This window comes from Saccopteryx leptura, chromosome 11 (genome assembly GCF_036850995.1).
Source record: "Saccopteryx leptura isolate mSacLep1 chromosome 11, mSacLep1_pri_phased_curated, whole genome shotgun sequence".
NCBI classification, from domain to species: Eukaryota; Metazoa; Chordata; class Mammalia; order Chiroptera; family Emballonuridae; genus Saccopteryx; species Saccopteryx leptura.
The window spans coordinates 70,843,031-70,861,467 of record NC_089513.1 but is presented as its reverse complement, the minus strand read 5'-3'; the positions used below and the strand labels follow the sequence as shown (position 1 = coordinate 70,861,467).

General features: G+C 46.7%; 1 protein-coding gene across 1 annotated transcript in view; it reads left to right on the top strand.

Moving 5' to 3' along the window:
• Positions 1 to 255: 255 nt before the first annotated feature.
• The window catches only part of ELAPOR1 (endosome-lysosome associated apoptosis and autophagy regulator 1), a 74,822-nt gene continuing 56,640 nt past the window's right edge, over positions 256 to 18,437 (top strand). Inside the window, exon 1 of the mRNA XM_066352665.1 lies at positions 256 to 586. Coding sequence (XP_066208762.1) covers positions 434 to 586 — 153 coding nt within the window. The 5' untranslated portion in view covers positions 256 to 433. The remainder of the gene's footprint in view (positions 587 to 18,437) is intronic.

Genomic DNA, 18,437 nt, shown 5'->3' with positions numbered 1-18,437 from the left:
AAGGGCAGTGGAAAACATGACTGTGGTGACGGTGGCTTGGAGGATGCTTCCACCGCGTTCTTTACACGAGCCCTGTGCCGCCTGTTGGGCCGGTTGCAGACTCCCGGCGCGCGCCCTTGCACTCGGCGCGCCAGCGGCGGCAGCTGCCATGGCGACCAGCAGGTGAGCGGCAGAGCATCGCGTGGTCCCCGCCCCACCCGCGCGGAGGGAAGGAGGAGGCGGTTGCCAAGGCGACGTGGGTAGGAGGAGAAGAGGAAGGAGGGAGAAGGAAGGATGGGCGGCTTTGGCGTAGCCGCCCGGAGGTGACTGGCACGAGCCCAGCCCCTTGCATCCTCCCCTTGCGAGCCTCCCTCCCCCTCTTTTCCGCCTTCTGCCAGCGGCAGCGGCAGCCGCAGCACCTGAGCCGCTGCTGCCGCTCGCTCAGGACGACGCTATGGCTGAGCCGGGGCGCAGCCTGCCAGCCTCTGCCAGAGGCTGGGGCAGAACCGAGCGGCGCACACTCCGGCTTCTGCGACTGCTGCTCTGGGCTGGGACCGCCTTCCAGGTGACCCAGGGAGCGGGACCGGAGCTTCACGCCTGCAAAGAGGTACTGTCCTCCCCGACCCGACCCCACTTGAGTCAGAAAAATCTTGGATCCGGCGGAGACCTTGGGGACCTAGGCAGAGACAGTTTCAGAGGCCACGGAGTTCAGGTTTCTTTGGGGGTGGGGGGAGGAGAAGAGCAGACTGGCGTCATGGAGAGTCCGGCCCACGGGAGGACTCAGTGTGGGCTCACAGCTCAGGGAGAACGGTCCCACCTTTCTGAGACCTGGTTCCTGGACTCCAGAGTAAAGGAAGAAGACAGGGGTTGCTTTCCAGCTGGGATGAAATTACCTTAAAAGTGGTTGAGAACGTAAGATTATGTATGTTCAGAGGGGCAGAATGGAAAGTGGGAAAGGGGAAGGGGAAGCGTGGGTAAGAAAGGAGTTCGGAGGGCCGGAGGAGAGGAATGGAGTGGATGGGAATCCTTGTGTTTTTACCATGGCTTCAGAAGGAGTGGGGAATCTGGGCGATGTGCGAGGGGCGCAGGGTCCCATCCCTGCTCTCTCCTCGCCCTACCAAGCGTCCAGTTACCTTGCTGGCTGCTAATGTACAGCCTCTTTATAGCGTTACCCCACACTTTGCTCAGTGTACCTGACAGCACGGGGCCCACCTTGGCCCAGACTGTGAGTTCTGTAATATCCCTTTCCACCCATCTCTACTTTCATTCTCTGACCTCTGCTGACGGGTCTTAAGTCTTTTTCAAGGTGTTTCTAAAATGTTGCTAACATACATAATTCAGAGGATAGGTAGTGAATGCCTTCCAGCCAAAAGTGCCTCTGACCATTCTTTTTGGAGAGATACAAAATGGTGTTAAGGAGTAACAAAATAGTCGTTTCTACAGTATTGAAATAATGTTTGGTTGTGGTTGAGTAACGTTCTTTAACCATATGGCAGAGGCAGCAACAAATGTTTACAAGGACTTCATTGGGGAAGGCAAAACACAAGTTGCTGTTATTTCTGAGAACTGTGAAAGACTTCATGATACATTAAGGGTCTAGCCCTGTAAAAGTAATCCCGAATGTCTTACTTGGCTAAGGTTTTGAGAAGTTGAAATATTTTTTTTCTAAGTTATCAGTGTTAACTGGTTAGCAACCACAATCCCACCCCATATGGAAATATATTATTATAGTGTTCTAACTGTAGACTGTCTATAGCATAACAGATCATGAAGAAGTGGGAAGGGGAAGAGGAGAGAATTTTTTGTGTGGGTATGGATGTTTGACCTCATCCATGAATACGACACAACTAAGTGACCCCAGTCAGTGGAACTTTTGAAAACTGTTATCAATCCTTATGACTACCTGCCCTGGGCCGTCAGCATTTTCACCAGCCACTTTCTGACCTTTTAAAAGATGTCTGGGGACAAGATGATTTTGTCAGTGACTGTGGCTTGCTGGCCTTGGTGGCTTATGGTCTCTAACCAACTGAGATAAACAGTTCCAACAAGCGCACTTGCCCAAGAATCCAACATGGGAGTCTCCTGAGTGGAAGGTTAGAATCTCACTGTTTATCTACCACTTCTTGTTGAGATCTCTGTCAGCAGTGTAAAATGTGAGACATTTAACAAATTTAACACTTTGTCTCATCTTGGTTGGGAGGGAAGGAAAGAATTTTGATACTTGAGAACTCTAACTTGGTTACAAATTTTGCCTTTAGTCCTTTTTAAAGGACTGACATTTGTGCAAGCAACAGATGCCACAGAGAGTGAGCTCAGGGCGGTGGAAAGCTGAAGAACTCATATCAGCATTTCAGCCCCCGCCTGTAACTTACCACCCAGTTTTTGGATCTGTAGAATGGGTATTTCAATAACACCCACCTCAAAAAAGGGTCGCTTTGAGAATGGAAAGGAAAATACAAAATAAAGCACCAGTAGGGTTTCCTGGCCCCCTTCCTCAGTCAGCTGCTTTCCCATTAGCTCCACACCCCGGGCCAGAGGGAAGGTGGCTCAGGACTCACGCCCATCAGTCACGGGAGTCAGCGAGTCCTGTTTGCACTGTCCCTGAGCAAACAGTGGCGGCTGAACACCCTCAACTCCAAAACAATAAGGAAGAGAAGAAACCCATTACGATAATATTCTTTGGTTGGCAATATGAAACTGACCCAACAAGTTTCCGGGCTTCCAACCCTAAAGGGTATAAAACCAATTCGGGGTAGACTAGCCCTTCTCTGTCTGTCGACTTCTCAATTTCTCGTGAGACTACACTGGGCGTCGAAGGCTGGGACCCTTATCAGGCCGAGACTGACTAACGATACAGTGCTTGCTGCTCCAGCCTTGGTTCTGAAAGCTGAGGCATCCCTCTGCGTCTCCTCAGGGGACAGAGAGGTTCAGTGTGTGGCTTAAATGTTATTTTACTGAAAACGGGGGAGTTCTAGATTGCTAACCCAGAGCTGGGGCTGGGCATTCCTTTTCCAGTTTCCCAATCATCAGGGTCACCGGTGGAACTAAACACCCTGTACGGAGTTTGTCTTCAGGAATCACTTCTTTAGCCCCGCGCTAGCCCAGGCAAAGTTCTGACTGAGCCAAAGGACTGACCATTTCCTATAGCACGATGAATCCAAATCAGACGAGAGGGAAGCAGAAAACCGCCTTTAACAGATCTGCCTGGTCCTGAGGCTCCAGAGCTAATTGCCCCCAAAGGGACTTCCCAGTCCACACGGAAGCCCATGGGGCTGAGGAATCCGACAGACGCGGACTGGAATAAAATTGGTTGAATGAGCGATGACTCTCCCGCTTAGTAAGGATGCCACTTTGAGCAAGTTAATTAACTTCTGACAGCCTCAGATTCCTGATCTGTAAAGTGGGGAAGGTAATACCTATCTCACAAGACTGTTGTGAGGATTAAATTAAATTAGATAACACATGTGAAGCCTTGACATGTCACAGGTGCATAAGAAATACTGGTAGGCAGGAAAGGTAAATATACAAATAATGACATACCCGTGATGAGATAAGGTTAACCTGTGGTCAACAATGCAGGAGTGGCAAGATAGAGGTTGCTAGGAAAAGAAGGGAACTCATTTAAACATTGGGACTCAACCTGGAACCATCAGTGGAATTCCAGTGGGCAGAGATGGAGGAAGGGTGCTTTCTGGCTAGAGGGAGGAGCCCGAGGAAGGGTCCACAGGTAAAAAACATAAAGCCCCTGAGACTTGCAAGAAGACCAGGTGGCTGAAACGGGGGTGGTTGTGGAGTACACTGCAAACCAAAGTCAGAAAGTTGGGAACTAAGTGGAGAATCCTGAGGGGTTTGCGGCAGTGGCAGCGGCAGCCCAGAGTGGATTAGCACGAGCTCGAAGTAAAGGTGGCCGAGGCAGAGAGATGCGGCCAAGGCGGCCGCTTCAGAGGGTGTTACTGAGGTCAAGGAGAAGGTGGACAAAGCGACTGCTAACAAAGGGATGGTGGCAGCTGGGGAAGTGGAAAGGCGTAGATATGAAAAACATGCTGAAGGTAGAGGCTGGAGGATTCGTCAACTGAAAGCGTAGGGCGACGGAGGGGCGAGCTGAGGGTTTTTGTCAGGATCTGAGAGTGGGAGAGCGAGCTGGGAAAAGATGGAGCTACTAGCCACGATGCAGAAAGAACAGCTTTGGGAGGAGAGTGACTGCCTTTCAGAGTCCGGACGTCCCTGGGGATCAGCCCGTCCTGGGTGGGGAAAGTCCTGAGACTGTGGCACGCCACCTCACTGCGTGATCATAGCCTCTAGACTTTTAGAGTTCCTCCTGTATTTGTTCTAACACATTACTCTCGGTTTGAACTCCACGGGGAAGTGGGTAGATCTAGAAAGCATTCAGGACCCCTGAGCTTTCATTTGCAGGATAAAAAAAAGGGAAAATATAGATAAATAAAAAGATGATAGTAAAAATCACCTATAATCCTATCACCGAAACTATCATTTTCATGGTTATATTTGTGAGAGAGAAACAGAACAGGGGTGCCGAGTATGGGGTCCGGATAAAACTAGATACGCTCGCTTTCATTCCCAGCTCTTGCACTCAGTTACTATGACCTTGGGAAAGTTATTTAATCTCCTCCTGCCTCAGTTTCTTCATCATTAAAATGGGTATATTAACAGAGTCCACTTAATTACTAATTTGACAGTGAAGTGAGTTAACACATGTACATTGCTTAGGACAGTTCCTGGTGCATAGTAAGTATTCCAAAAAAGTGTTGGCTGTTGTGATTAGATTTTTAGTGGAAGTATAATTAACATGGTCTTACAAGTGGTAAAAAAAAAATTAAAAATTTAATAGTGGTAAAAGTTGGTTGAATTGAGAAGGAAAAAATAGTAGACAGTGAAGATATTCAGTGGAAAAGGTTGCTAGAATTTGGTAAAGAGAGGCAGCAGAGCCCAGCAGTTAGGAGGCTGGAGTCACGCTGTTCAGATATGGCCGCCACCAGCCACGTGTGGCTTCTGAGTCCCTGAAATGCGCTAGTGCAGCTGAGGACATGAACTTGTCATTTTTTAAAAATTTTAATTCGTTTCAAGATACTCAGTTCTATTACTGAAAAACTAGTACCTGTATTTGGAACAATTTGGGTGTGTGGAATCTACTTTCTTAATAAGTTTTATGAAATCTAAATAGAGATCAAGTATCCCTGATGGGAAGCGAGCCTGTCAAGGGTGAGATCCTTGCCAGATCGGGAAGAGTTAGTACAGGAAGTCCTCACAGAGCGTCTCTGACAGGTTCTTGGAAACTGGGACTTTAAGTGAAACGCTATATAAGGAAACCAGTTTTACCCTAGGATAATTGATTCACAGAAACAAGAGTTAAGTTTCTATGGCATATTTCTGGTCACAGAAACAATAAACTTCTAAATAAAGACTCAAAACACTTCTCATATTAATCATGGAAATAGACCTGAGCTATACACAGATTTTAAAAAGATGAATAAAAACAAGTAAGATAATGATTTTCCAACCCACTCATTCTAGTCCTGGGTCAGAGGTGGCTGGGGTTTATCCCGGCAGCTCAGGGCTCAGTGCAGGTCCCCACCCTGGACAGGCGCCCCCTCCCATTGCAGGGCCTCGCACGCCCACCCCACACTCACTCGGACTGGGACAGCACAGACACGCCCGCTCACCGAGTGTGCACCCCTTTGGGGCGTGGGAGGAAACCGGAGACCCGGAGAAACACCACGCAGACCTGGGGAGAAGGAGCCAGCTCCACGCAGACAGCGGGCTTAGCCGGGAACTAATTTTTTTCCCTTATCAACATTATAATAAAATGACATTGAGCAAAATAACCTTACGTGAGGACCTGCTGCACAAAAAAGGAATGTAAAATATCTTACTATGCCACTGTGGAAAACAGTATGGAGATTCCTCAAAAAATTAAAAATCGAACTGCCTTTTGACCCAGCTATCCCACTTTTAGGAATATACCCCAAGAACACCATAGCACTGTTCCAAAAGAAGAAATGCACCCCCATGTTTATGGCAGCATTGTTCACAATAGTGAAGATCTAGAAACAGCCCAAGTGTCCGTCAGTGGACGAGTGGATTAAAAAGTTTTAGAGCGTCGGACTGGGATGCGGAAGACCCAGGTTCAAGACCCCGAGGTTGCTAGCTTGAGCATGGGCTAATCTGGTTTGAACAAAAGCTCACCAGCTTGAGCCCAAGGTTGCTGGCTCGAGCAAGGGGTTACTCGATCTGCTGAAGGCCCGTGGTCAAGGTACATATGAGAAAGCAATCAATGAACAACTAAGGTGTTGCATTTCGCAACGAAAAACTAATGATTGATGCTTCTCATCTCTGCGTTCCTGTCTCTCTGTCCCTGTCTATCCCTCTCTCTGTAAAAACAAAACAAACAAACAAATAAAAAAAAGCTTTGGTACATATTTATATATACTATGGAATACTACTCAGCCATAAGAAATGATGACATCGGATCATTTACAATAACATGGATGGACCTTGATAACATTATACTGAACGAAATAAGTAAATCAGAAAAAACTAAGAACTATATGATTCCATACATAAGTGGGACATAAAAATGAGACTCAGAGACATAGACAAGAGTGTTGGGGTTACAGGGTAGGGGGGAGGAGAAGGAGGGGGTTGGGGGAGGGGAGGGGCACAAAGAAAACCAGTTAGAAGGTGACGGAAGACAATTGGACTTTGGGTGATGGGAATGCAGCATAATCAAATGTCAAAATAACCTAGAGATGTTTTCTCTGAACATATGTACCCTGATTTATCAATGCCACCCCATTAAAAATATATATATTATATATATTAATATATATATTACTATTTTATACTGATTACCTGTTGAAATGTTAATGTTTTAGATATCATCTAGATAAAATGTATTACTAAAATTAACTTTCCCCATGTCTTTTAACTTTTTAAAATATGCCTATTGAATCGCTTTTTGGCCTTTTGGCTAAGATCAAGTGTAAATGTGCCTACTGGAAATTCTAAAACGCTGTGCTGTGGGGCTCGCTCTCTGTTTCCATGGAACCGCGTTAGCCTGGGGGACACGGCCAGCAGTCTGCCTGCGGTCGAATCCTAGCTACCATTCCAGCTACATGATCTGAAGCAAGATACCTCTCTTTGCCTCCATTTTGCATCTGGGAAATGGGAATAATTTAGTTCTTGTCTTTTACGGATTGGTGGGAGTATTGAGGAAGATAATGCTTTGCAATATGCATAGTACTTAAAGCATTAAATTAAGCAGAGTGCTTAATAAGTGTTGTGCTTGTTACTGTTTTATGACCTGTTTTCAAAAAAACTTAACAGGAAACCACTAAATGGTCATTAAATGGTCATGTATGACATCATTTGAATGGGGAACGGATGAGCTGCTCTGGCTAATCTCGCAGGTTGACCCTTTCACTTGGACCACCTGCTTCAGACCTTCCCTTCTCGCCTGACCAGGCGGTGGCGCAGTGGATAGAGTGTCAGACTGGGATGCAATGAACCCAGGTTCGAGACCCCAAGGTCGCAGGCTTGAGCGCGGGCTCATCTGGTTTGAGCAAAGCTCACCAGCTTGAGCCGAAGGTCGCTGACTTGAGCAAGGGGTCACTCGGTCTGCTGTAGCCCCACAGTCAAGGCAGGTATGGGAAATCAATCAGTGAACAACTAAGAAAGACTTGATGCCTCTCATCTGTCTTTCTGTTCCTATCTGTCCTTCTCTCTGTCTCTCTGTCTCTGTCACACAAAAAGACCTTCCCTGCTCATCTGCTTATGTAGGTCAGCAAGCCTTCCCTCTTTCTCATCATCCATTATTTCCCTTTACTGACTCATTCCTATCAATCTTCACACATGCTGTTACTTCTCCTATCTTAAAAAACAGAAAAAGAAACCTCAACAACTCTTCTCTTTTAAATTTTTTTTTTAAATGAGAGGAGGGGAGATAGTGAGACAGACTCCCGCATGTGCCCCAACCGGGATCCACCGGCAAGCCCCATCTTGGGCCGATGTTCGAACCAATCAAGACACTGATTGCGAGGAGGGAAGAGAGAGAGAAGGGGGAAGGGAAGAGAGAGAGAAGTAGATGGTCCCAGGATGTCTGCATGCCAGGCTGACACTCTATCCACTGAGCCAGCAGACCATGGTCTTGACCACTTCTCAGACCTCCACTGCCACCCGCCCTTTCCCACGGCGCCATCTCCTCTCACCTGAAGATCGCAAAAGCCTCCTAGCTGGTTTCTTTATTTCTACTCTGCCCGCTTATTGTCTAGTGTTCAGCCAGGGTAAACCTACTGAAAAGAAGACAGCTTTGGCCCCAGAGTAGAAACCACCTCCTTCTGATGGCCTACAGGCCCTGTATAGGATGTGCTTCTCCTCTCCAGCCACACCAGCCTTGTTATTCCTCAGCCCTGCAGGCCACCTGCTGCCGCAGGGCCTTGGCACTGGCTATTCTCTGCTTGGAAATCTCCTCCCCAGGATGCCTGTCTTATTTTCTAGTCCCCTTCAGGTTTTTTGTTAAAATGTCATCCCATTTCTGGTGCCATTTTCTGTTTTCTCCAGAGCAGCTGCCACTCCCTAACATGCCCTATATATTTTTTTATATAATTATTTTTTTTTTAGATTTTATTTATTCATTTTTAGAGAGGGGACAGAGAGAGACAGACAGAGAGAGAGAGAGAGAGAGAGAAAGAGAGAAGGGGAGGAGCAGAAGGCATCAACCCCCAAATGTGCCTTGACCAGGCGAGCCCGGGGTTTCGAACTGGCGACCTCTGTTCCAGGTCGATGCTTTACCCACTGCGCCACCACAGGTCAGGCAACATGCCCTATATTTTCTTTATATTCCTTATTTCTGGCCTTCCTCAGTAACGCTCCAGTTAGGCAGAATTTGTGTTGTGTATAAAGCTGTGTCTCCTACAATCAACGTAGTATTTGGCACACGTGGACCCTCAATAAATGAATATAATAGATGAATCACTACATAAATTCCACTGATGGAATCAATTTAGCCAATCCCCTGTTGTTGAACATATACATTGTTTCTAACTTTTGGCTATTATGAAAATTGCTAAGATGAGCCTCTTAAAAATTTGTGTGTGTGTGTGTGTAGCAGAGATAGAAAGAGACAGAGAGAAGGACAGACAGGGACGGACAGACAGGAAGGGAGAGAGATGAGAAGCATCAAATCTTCATTGCGGGACCTTAGTTTTTCTTTTTTGTTTTGTTGTTTTGTGACAGGGACAGAGAGAGAGAGAGAGGAACAACAGATAGGGACAGAGATGAGAAGCATCAGTTCTTCATTGCGGCACCTTAGTTGTTCATTGACTGCTTTCTCATTATGGGGCACCAGCAGAGATAGTGACCCCTTGCTCGAGCCAGCAACCTTGGGCTCAAGCTGGTGAGCCTTGCTCAAACCAGATGAGCCCGTGCTCAAGCTGGCGACCCCAGGGTTTCGAACCTGGGTCCTCTTTGTCCCAGTCCAATGCTCTATCCACTGCACCTCCGCCTGGTTAGGCTAAAACTTTTTTTTTCAGTTAGAGTTTACATTCAGTATTATTTTGTAATAGTTTCTGGTGCACAGTGTAGTGGTTAGGAGATGAGCCTCTGTTTTCATACCCCTTTCAGCACAGCAGTCATTACGTCCCTGGAATAAATTCCTAGAAATAGAATTGCCAGATGAGAGATCATTTTTAGACTTCTCTCTCTCTCTTTCTCTCTCTTTTTGCTGGAAATGTAATGCTTTATTGAAAACTTCAGTTGCAAAATGAGGGGCTGCTAATCGGAATAACAATAATGGTGGGTGAAATTCCTCGCTCATGCTGTGTCAGAGTCTTTGCTCAGTGAAGTTCACTTAGTCCTTCCAAGAGTCCTGTGAGGTGTGTATTTTTATTCCAGTTTCACAGATGACAACACTGAGGCTGGAAGAGGTTAAAAAATTTGTGTAAGGCCAGTATTCCAATCTATTTAGGAAATTTATGGAATGAACTTCAAATATATATATATTTTTAGTATTTTTAATTTTATTTTATTTATTCATTTTTAGAGGGGAGAGAGGGAGAGAGAGAGACAGAGAAAGAGAGAGAGGAGAGAGACAGAGAGAGAGAAGGGGGGAGGAGCTGGAAGCATCAACTCCCATATGTGCCTTGACCAGGCAAGCCCAGGGTTTTGAACAGGCGACCTCAGCATTTCTGGGTCGACGCTTTATACACTGCGCCATCACAGGTCAGGCTGAACTTCAAATATTTGACAAAGCATGAAGGCCCTTTTATTTTTTTTTACAGAGGCAGAGATAGACAGGGACAGACAGATAGGAATGGAGATAGATGAGAAGCATCAATCATCAGTTTCTCGTTGTGCGTTGCGACTTCTTAGTTGTTCAATGATTGCTTTCTCACATGTGCCTTGACCGCGGGCCTTCAGCAGACCGAGTAACCCCCTGCTGGAGCCAGCGACCTTGGGTCTAAGCTGGTGAGCTCTTTGCTCAAGCCAGATGAGCCCGCGCTCAAGCTGGCGACCTCGGGGTCTTGAACCTGGGTCCTTCCGCATCCCAGTCCGACGCTCTATCCACTGCGCCACCACCTGGTCAGGCTTTTTTTTTTTTTTAAACCTTTCTCGGATACTTTTTTTTTTTTAAGATTTTTATTTTTTCATTTTAGAGAGGGGAGAGAGAGAAAGAGCGAGAGAGGGAGGAGGGGCAGGAAGCATCAAGTCCCACATGTGCCTTGACCAGGCAAGCCCAGAATTTCGAACCGGCGACCTCAGCATTACAGCCAGGTCTGCGCTTTATCCACTGCACCACCACAGGTCAGAAGGCCCTTTTATGATGTGAGCTCTGCCGTCCTGTTCTGCACAATGAAGGTGTGCCAAGGCCCTGCGGCAGGAGCTGAACGGTGAGCCTGGAGGCAGTGTGGTGCCTCAGGGCTATGGAGAGAACTGGGAGACAGGTCACAGAGGAGCAGAGAAGACAAGAGAGGGAGAGGAGGAGGCCAGACAGGGAGCAGCGCAGACCAGACAGGGAGCGGAGAAGACCAGACAGGGAGCGGAGAAGACCAGACAGGGAGCGGAGAAGACCAGACAGGGAGCGGAGAAGACCAGACAGGGAGCAGCGCAGACCAGACAGGGAGCGGAGAAGACCAGACAGGGAGCAGCGCAGACCAGACAGGGAGCGGAGAAGACCAGACAGGGAGCAGCGCAGACCAGACAGGGAGCGGAGAAGACCAGACAGGGAGCAGCGCAGACCAGACAGGGAGCAGCGCAGACCAGACAGGGAGCGGAGAAGACCAGACAGGGAGCGGAGAAGACCAGACAGGGAGCGGAGAAGACCAGACAGGCTCATATGTATTTCCAAATTGCTTTCCAAAAGCTTTTTTAAAAATCAGTTCTTCTCTTACCAGTAATGTAAGAGTTTTTTCCCCTACCATCATCACAACACAGTTTTTTTCATCTTTACCAACTTTATAGCATAAAAAACTTTGTTTTTATTGTAGTATTATTTTATTTCATTACTTTTCAGCATATTCATTTTATCTACTTATTCCCATTCACTGTTTAAATTTATTTAATTATATAATAATTGACATTTCAAAATATACATATATGTGTGCGTAAATTATTGACCCACCACCCAATTTAGGAACTAGAACATAACCCAGGCTCACAGAGCTTCCTGGGGCTTATCCCCAGTCCTGGTCTCAGAGGGAACTGCTATCCTGAATTTTGTTGTTTTTTTAATACATATTTATTTTATTTATTTTTGTGGCAGAGACAGAGAGAGTCAGAGAGAGGGATAGATAGGGACAGACAGACAGGAAGGGAGAGAGATGCGAAACATCAATTCTCTGTTGCGGCTCCTTAGTTGTTCATTGATTGATTTCTCATATGTGCCTTGACTGGGGGGGGGCTACAGTAGACTGAGTGACACCTTGCTGGAGCCAGAGACCTTGGGCTTAAGCTGGTGAGCCTTGCTCAAACTAGATGAACCCGCGCTCAAGCTGGTGACCTCGGGTGGTCTCGAACCTGGGTCCTCCACATCCCAGTCCAGTGCTCTATCCACTGCGCCACTGCCTGGCCAGGCCTGAATTTTGGTTTTATGTTCCCTTATCTTTTTTATTTTTTCCATCTATAAATATATATATATATTTCCATCTATATATTTTTCAATAGATATGTCTCCCTAAACAAAATTTTCTTTAGTTGTATTTTTTTAAAAGATTTTCTTTATTCATTTTAGATAAGGGAGAGAGAGGGAGAGAAGGGGGAAGGAGCAGGAAGCATCAACTCCCATAAGTGCTTTGACTGGGCAAGCCCAGGGTTTTGAACTGGCAACCTCAGCGTTATAGGTCGACACTTTATCCACTATGCCACCACAGGTCAGGCTTTTTATTTATTTATTTATTTTTATTTTTATTTTATTTTATTTTTTGGTATTTTTCTGAAGTTGGAAATGGGGAGGAAGTCAGACAGACTCCCGCATGCGCCCAACCAGGATCCACCTGGCACGCCCACCAGGGGGCGATGCTCTGCCCATCAGGGGCATTGCTCTGTTGCAACCAGAGCCATTCTAGCACCTGAGGCAGAGGCCACAGAGCCATCCTCAGCGCCCGGGCCAACTTTGCTCCAATGGAGCCTTGGCTGTGGGAGGGGAAGAGAGAGACAGAGAGGAAGGAGAGGGGGAGGGGTGGAGAAGCAGATGGGTGCTTCTCCTGTGTGCCCTGGCCGGGAATCAAACCCGGGACTCCTGCACGCCAGGCCGATGCTCTACCACTGAGCCAACCGACCAGGGCCTTAGTTTTTATTTTTATTTATTTATTATTATTATTTTTTATTTATTTATTTATTTTTATATCTGAAGCTGGAAACGGGGAGAGACAGTCAGACAGACTCCCGCATGCGCCCGACCGGGATCCACCTGGCACGCCCACCAGGGGTGACGCTCTGCCCACCAGGGGGCGATGCTCTGCCCCTCCGGGGCGTCGCTCTGCCGCGACCAGAGCCACTCTAGTGCCTGGGGCAGAGGCCAAGGAGCCATTCCCAGCACCTGGGCCATCTTTGCTCCAATGGAGCCTTGGCTGTGGGAGGGAAAGAGAGAGACAGAGAGGAAGGAGGGGAGGAGGTGGAGAAGCAAATGGGCGCTTCTCCTATGTGCCCTGGCCGGGAATCGAACCCGGGTCCCCCGCACGCCAGGCCGACGCTCTACCGCTGAGCCAACCGGCCAGGGCCTAGTTTTTATTTTTATAAAAATATATTATACTGAATGTAGTTTTATATGTATGCAGACTTGCTTTTTTAAAAAAATTTTCTATTGATTTTAGAGAGAGAGAGGAAGGGAAAGAGAGAGAAGGGAAAGAGAGAGAAAAGCACCAATTCATTGTTCCATTTAGATGTGTACTCATTGATTGCTTCTCCTACATTCCCTGACAGGGGGTCAAACCCACAAACTCTGGTATGCTGGGTCAACGCTTTATCTACTGAGCCACCTGGCTAGGGCTTGGACTTGCTTTTTTAAGTGAATGTTACGCTTCTAAACGAATTTGTGTTGTATGTTACTGTATTTCATTTTCAGTGTTGTAAAATATTCCTTTGTGTGAATATTTCAATATTCCATTGTGTGAATATTTCACAATTAAAAATTCATTCTCCTGTTAATAAACATTTGGGTTTCCCATGTTTTGCCATTTCAAACAATGCTACCTTGAACATTGTGGAACCTGTCACCTGGTGCACAGGTACAAAATTCTTGAAGGTATAAGCCTAGAAGTGGGGTGCTGGGTTGTGGGATGTGCGCACATTCACCTTTACAAAAGAATGCCAGAGGCACTAGCCGGCTGGCTCAGCAGTAGAGTGTCAGCCTGGTGTGTAGAAGTCCTGGGTTCAATTCCCGGCCAGAGTATACAGGAGAAGCGCCCAACTGCTTCTCCACCCCTCCTCCTCTCCTTTCTCTCTATCTCTCTCTTCCCCTCCCACACCCAAGGCTTCATTGGAGCAAACTTGGCCTGGGCGCTGAGGACGGCTCCATGTCCTCTGCCTCAGGCACTAGAATGGCTCTGGTTGCAACAGAGCGACACCCCAGATGGGCAGAGCATCGCCCCCTGGTGGGCATGCCGGATGGATCCCGGTCGGCCGCATGCGGGAGTCTGTCTGTCTCCCCGCTTCTCATTTTGGAAAAATACAAAAAACAAAAAAACAAAAGAATGCCAGATTGTTTTCCCAAGTGAGGGAACTAGTTGTAACTTGTTCATCAACAACTCCGGAGACTGGGATTCCGTGAAGGCCCTCAATCACTTGTGCCCCAGACATACTACAAGCTTAAATGTGGGGTCACTCTCCCTTTGTAAATGATGTTATTTCTTCAGGGCTCTTGGGGAGGAGCGTCATGTTTTCCTAGAATTATACATTTTTTCTGTTTTTAGTGGTTTTTGATCTGATGCATCCTGGGTTGGAGAGGTTTTCTTCTGTTCTGGAAGCTGGACAGACATAGGCACATTAAGATCGCTCACTAAATGGAGTTTAGGTGAAAGCTACATCCAGTGGTGGGCTTCTAGAAATTGCTAGCATTTTAAGGTCTTATCATCTTATTATTGCTAGCATTTTGAGGCATTATCATCTTAGGGTAAAACAGAAGTGTCTCTGGGTAGGAGGTGCCATGCTCTCCGCTCTACCTGAGAGGGGTCTGGGGTATAGTAACAGCTCTCAGGGAAATGCCCTGTGGGCCACCGAACCCCACATCCAGACTTGGTGGATTCAGTTACCTTTTAGAGTTTCCTTTACATTCAGGATGAATCCTAAAATGAGGCATTTAGTGCTGCCTTAGACACTGGAGGGAAAAACTTCTGAGAAAATGACAATACTAGGAATTGTCTTGCCCTGTGGAATTCAGATAATTTCTACAAATGTAGATCTGATCATCCAATAATAGAGGTCTTCTTTGCCTGTGTACTCCTTATTAAAGAAGACTGTTAACTAGAGAACCTTACATTCTTGATTTAGAAGTGGCTCCCCTGCCCCAGATAACTTTTTAATAAAAAGAGGATCTGCATCAGTTAGCTTTTGCTGAGTAACAAACAACCCCAAGACTGTGTGGCTCAAAACAACTATTTTCAGCCCACAGTCTGTAGGTTGATGAGGTGGTTCTTCAGATTTGGGGCAGCTTGGCTGTTCTCTGCTGGGTTGCCTTGTGTGACCATGCTCAGCCAGTGGGTTGACTACAAGGTAGATAATCTAGGCTGGCCTTGCTCAGACGTCTTGACAGTTGTTTGGGGTCTCTAGGTTCTCTTCCAGGTGGGCTCTCATTCTCCAGCAGGTTAGCTTAGACTCATTTATGTAATGGTCTCACTAAGACAGCAAGCTCCAGAGGGCAAGCTCTTTTCAAGACTCTGTATCAGCCCTGGCTGGTTGGCTGAGTGGTGGAGCGTTGGCTTGGCGTGCAGGAGTCCCGGGTTCGATTCCCAGCCAGGGCACACAGGAGAGGCGCCCATCTGCTTCTCCATCCCTCCCCCTCTCCTTCCTCTCTGTCTCTCTCTTCCCCTCCCGCAGCCAAGGCTTCATTGGAGCAATGTTGGCCCGGGCGCTGAGGATAGCTCCATGGCCTCTGCCTCGGGCGCTGGAGTGGCTCTGGTTGCAATGGAGCAACGCCCCAGATGGGCAGAGCGTCGCCCTCTGGTGGGCATGCTGGGTGGATCCCGGTCGGTCGCATGCGGGAGTTTGTCTGACTGCCTCCCCATTTCCAGCTTCAGAAAAATACAAAAAAAAAAAAAAAAAAAGACTCTGTATCACGTTATGCTAGTATTCTGTTGGCCAAAGCAAGTCCCATGGTCATGCCGTGAAATAGACTCCACATCTTGATGGAAGGCCCTTCAAAGTCACATTCAAAGGGGCATACATGTAGGTATGGAAAAATTCACTGCCATTTTTACAGTATGCCACTGTAAAAAACACAGTGGACACTCACAAATAACCACTCCAACTGACTTACAGTTATAAATTTGGTTGAGTGCTGTGCAGAAAAGTGAAAGACGCACTGAGAGATTATTACCAGGAGAACGAATTTACAGCACATCACAGGATCTTTTATACAGTTTCAGCATGCTGCTGGAAGGATGACACCTGAGAATTTTATCACTGTATCTGCTGCTGTAGATCATTGCTGTGGGAATGCAGCAAGACAATGCGGCACAGTAGGGAAATACTATCTTCAAGGCAAAGCATACAAAGTATTGATTTTGGGATGGGACTGACCTCCAGATTGCCTCATTTCCTTTTTTTTTTTTTTAAATTTTATTTATTTTTTTTTTCATTTTTCTGAAGCTGGAAACAGGGAGAGACAGTCAGACAGACTCCCGCATGTGCCCAACCGGGATCCACCCGGCACGCCCACTAGGGACGATGCTCTGCCCACCAGGGGGCGATGCTCTGCCCATCCTGGGCGTCGCCATGTTGCGACCAGAGCCACTCTAGCGCCTGAGGCAGAGGCCACAGAGCCATCCCCAGTGCCCGGGCCATCTTTGCTCCAATGGAGCCTTGGCTGCGGGAGGGGAAGAGAGAGACAGAGAGGAAAGCGTGGCGGAGGGGTGGAGAAGCAAATGGGCGCTTCTCCTGTGTGCCCTGGCCGGGAATCGAACCCGGGTCCTCCGCACGCTAGGCTGACGCTCACCGCTGAGCCAACCGGCCAGGGCTGCCTCATTCCCTTTTGACCTATTAAATACTATTTTTATTTTTGTTTGAAAAAAATTTTATTGTATTGAATTTCTTTTAGAGAAAGAGAAAGGGAGAGGGAGAGAGAGAGAGAGAGAGAAAGAGAGAGAGATTGATTTGCTGTTCTACTTATATATACATTCATTGGTTAATTTTTTCATTGGTTGATTTCTTTTTCTTTTTTTTTTTTTTGTATTTTTCTGAAGTGAGAAATGGGGAAGCAGAGAGATGGACTCCTCCATGCACCCATCTGGGATCCACCCGGCAAGCCCACTAGGGGGGTGATGTTCTGCCCATCTGGGGCGTTGCTCCATTGCGGCTGGAGCCATTCTAGCGCTGGAAGCAGAGGCCATGGAGCCATCCTCAGTGCCTGGGCCAACTTTGCTCCAGTGGAGCCTTGGCTGAGGGAGGGGAAGAGAGAGACAGAGAGGAAGGAGAGGGGGAGGGGTGGAGAAGCAGATGGGCACCTCTCCTGTGTGCCCTGACCAGGAATTGAACCCGGGACTTCCACATGCCAGGCTGATTTTCTACCGCTGAGCCAACCAGCCAGGGCTCATTGGTTGATTTTTGTGTGTGCCCTGACTGAGGAATGAACCCACAACCTTGGCATATCTGGATGACACTTTAACCAACTGAACGACCCAGCCAGGGCTTGAATACTAATGTTTTAAAGATTTATTTATTGATTTTTTAGAGAGAGGAGAGAGAGAGAAAGAGGAAAGAGAGGAGCAGGAAACATCAACTTGTAGTAGTTGCTTCTCGTATGTGCCTTAACTGGGCAAGCCCCGGGTTTCAAACTGGCAACTTCAGCTTTCCAGGTCAATGCTTTATCCATTGCGCCACCACAGGTCAGGCCTGAATACTATTTTTAAATAGTTTTTTATTTTTGTAACAATGATAGATTCTCATTTTACAAACAACTATAAATGCAAAAAAGAACACAAAACTCACCAAAATTTCATAATAGGTTAAAATCATTGTGTTTATGTTCTTAAATCTTTCTAGGCTTCTTTCTCTTCTTAAACATTCTATAACTATAATGTATACTTATATCTGAAGATATAACTGTATAATTCTCCATAAATTGGATCGTATTACACATTTGTTTCATAGTCTGCTCTTTTCATTCAGTAATATGCAGGGTCACCTCTACCTGTTAATAAATATAGGTGTACTTCATCACTTTCAAGGCTGCAGAGACTTTCGTAGCATGTGTATAATTTATCTAACCAACCAATTCAGATAGCTTCTAATTTCTATTAGTATACACATCCTGAAATGAATGCCTTTGCACATATATGTATATTTGTAAATGCTCGCTCAATTGTCATTCTGTTAACTTCTTAAGTTTTGTTCCTAGAAATGGAGATTTCTTGATCAAACATAAAATATTATGTTACCTATATTTTCCAAGTTCACCTTTGGAGAAATTGCACCGATTTCACTTCCCGTTAACTTTGTATGCTTTCAGCTTTTCTCATGCTCTCAGTCCTTTCAAACCTTGACAGATCGGCAGGCAACACACACGCACCTAAACACACACACACACCATTTTCGCTTGGACCAGAGCTGAAGGACCCCACCTGTTTCAAGAAGGAGCCCAACTAAAGCTGCCAAGTGACCTCAGAGTGTTTCTGGAAGTCACTCCTGCAGCAAACAGTTCTTTAAATCCCTCCACTGTATGTCATTCTTGTTCAACATCCCTTCTCAGCTGCGCCCCTCCACCTCGCCAGGGGCGGAAATCCCCCCTCTCT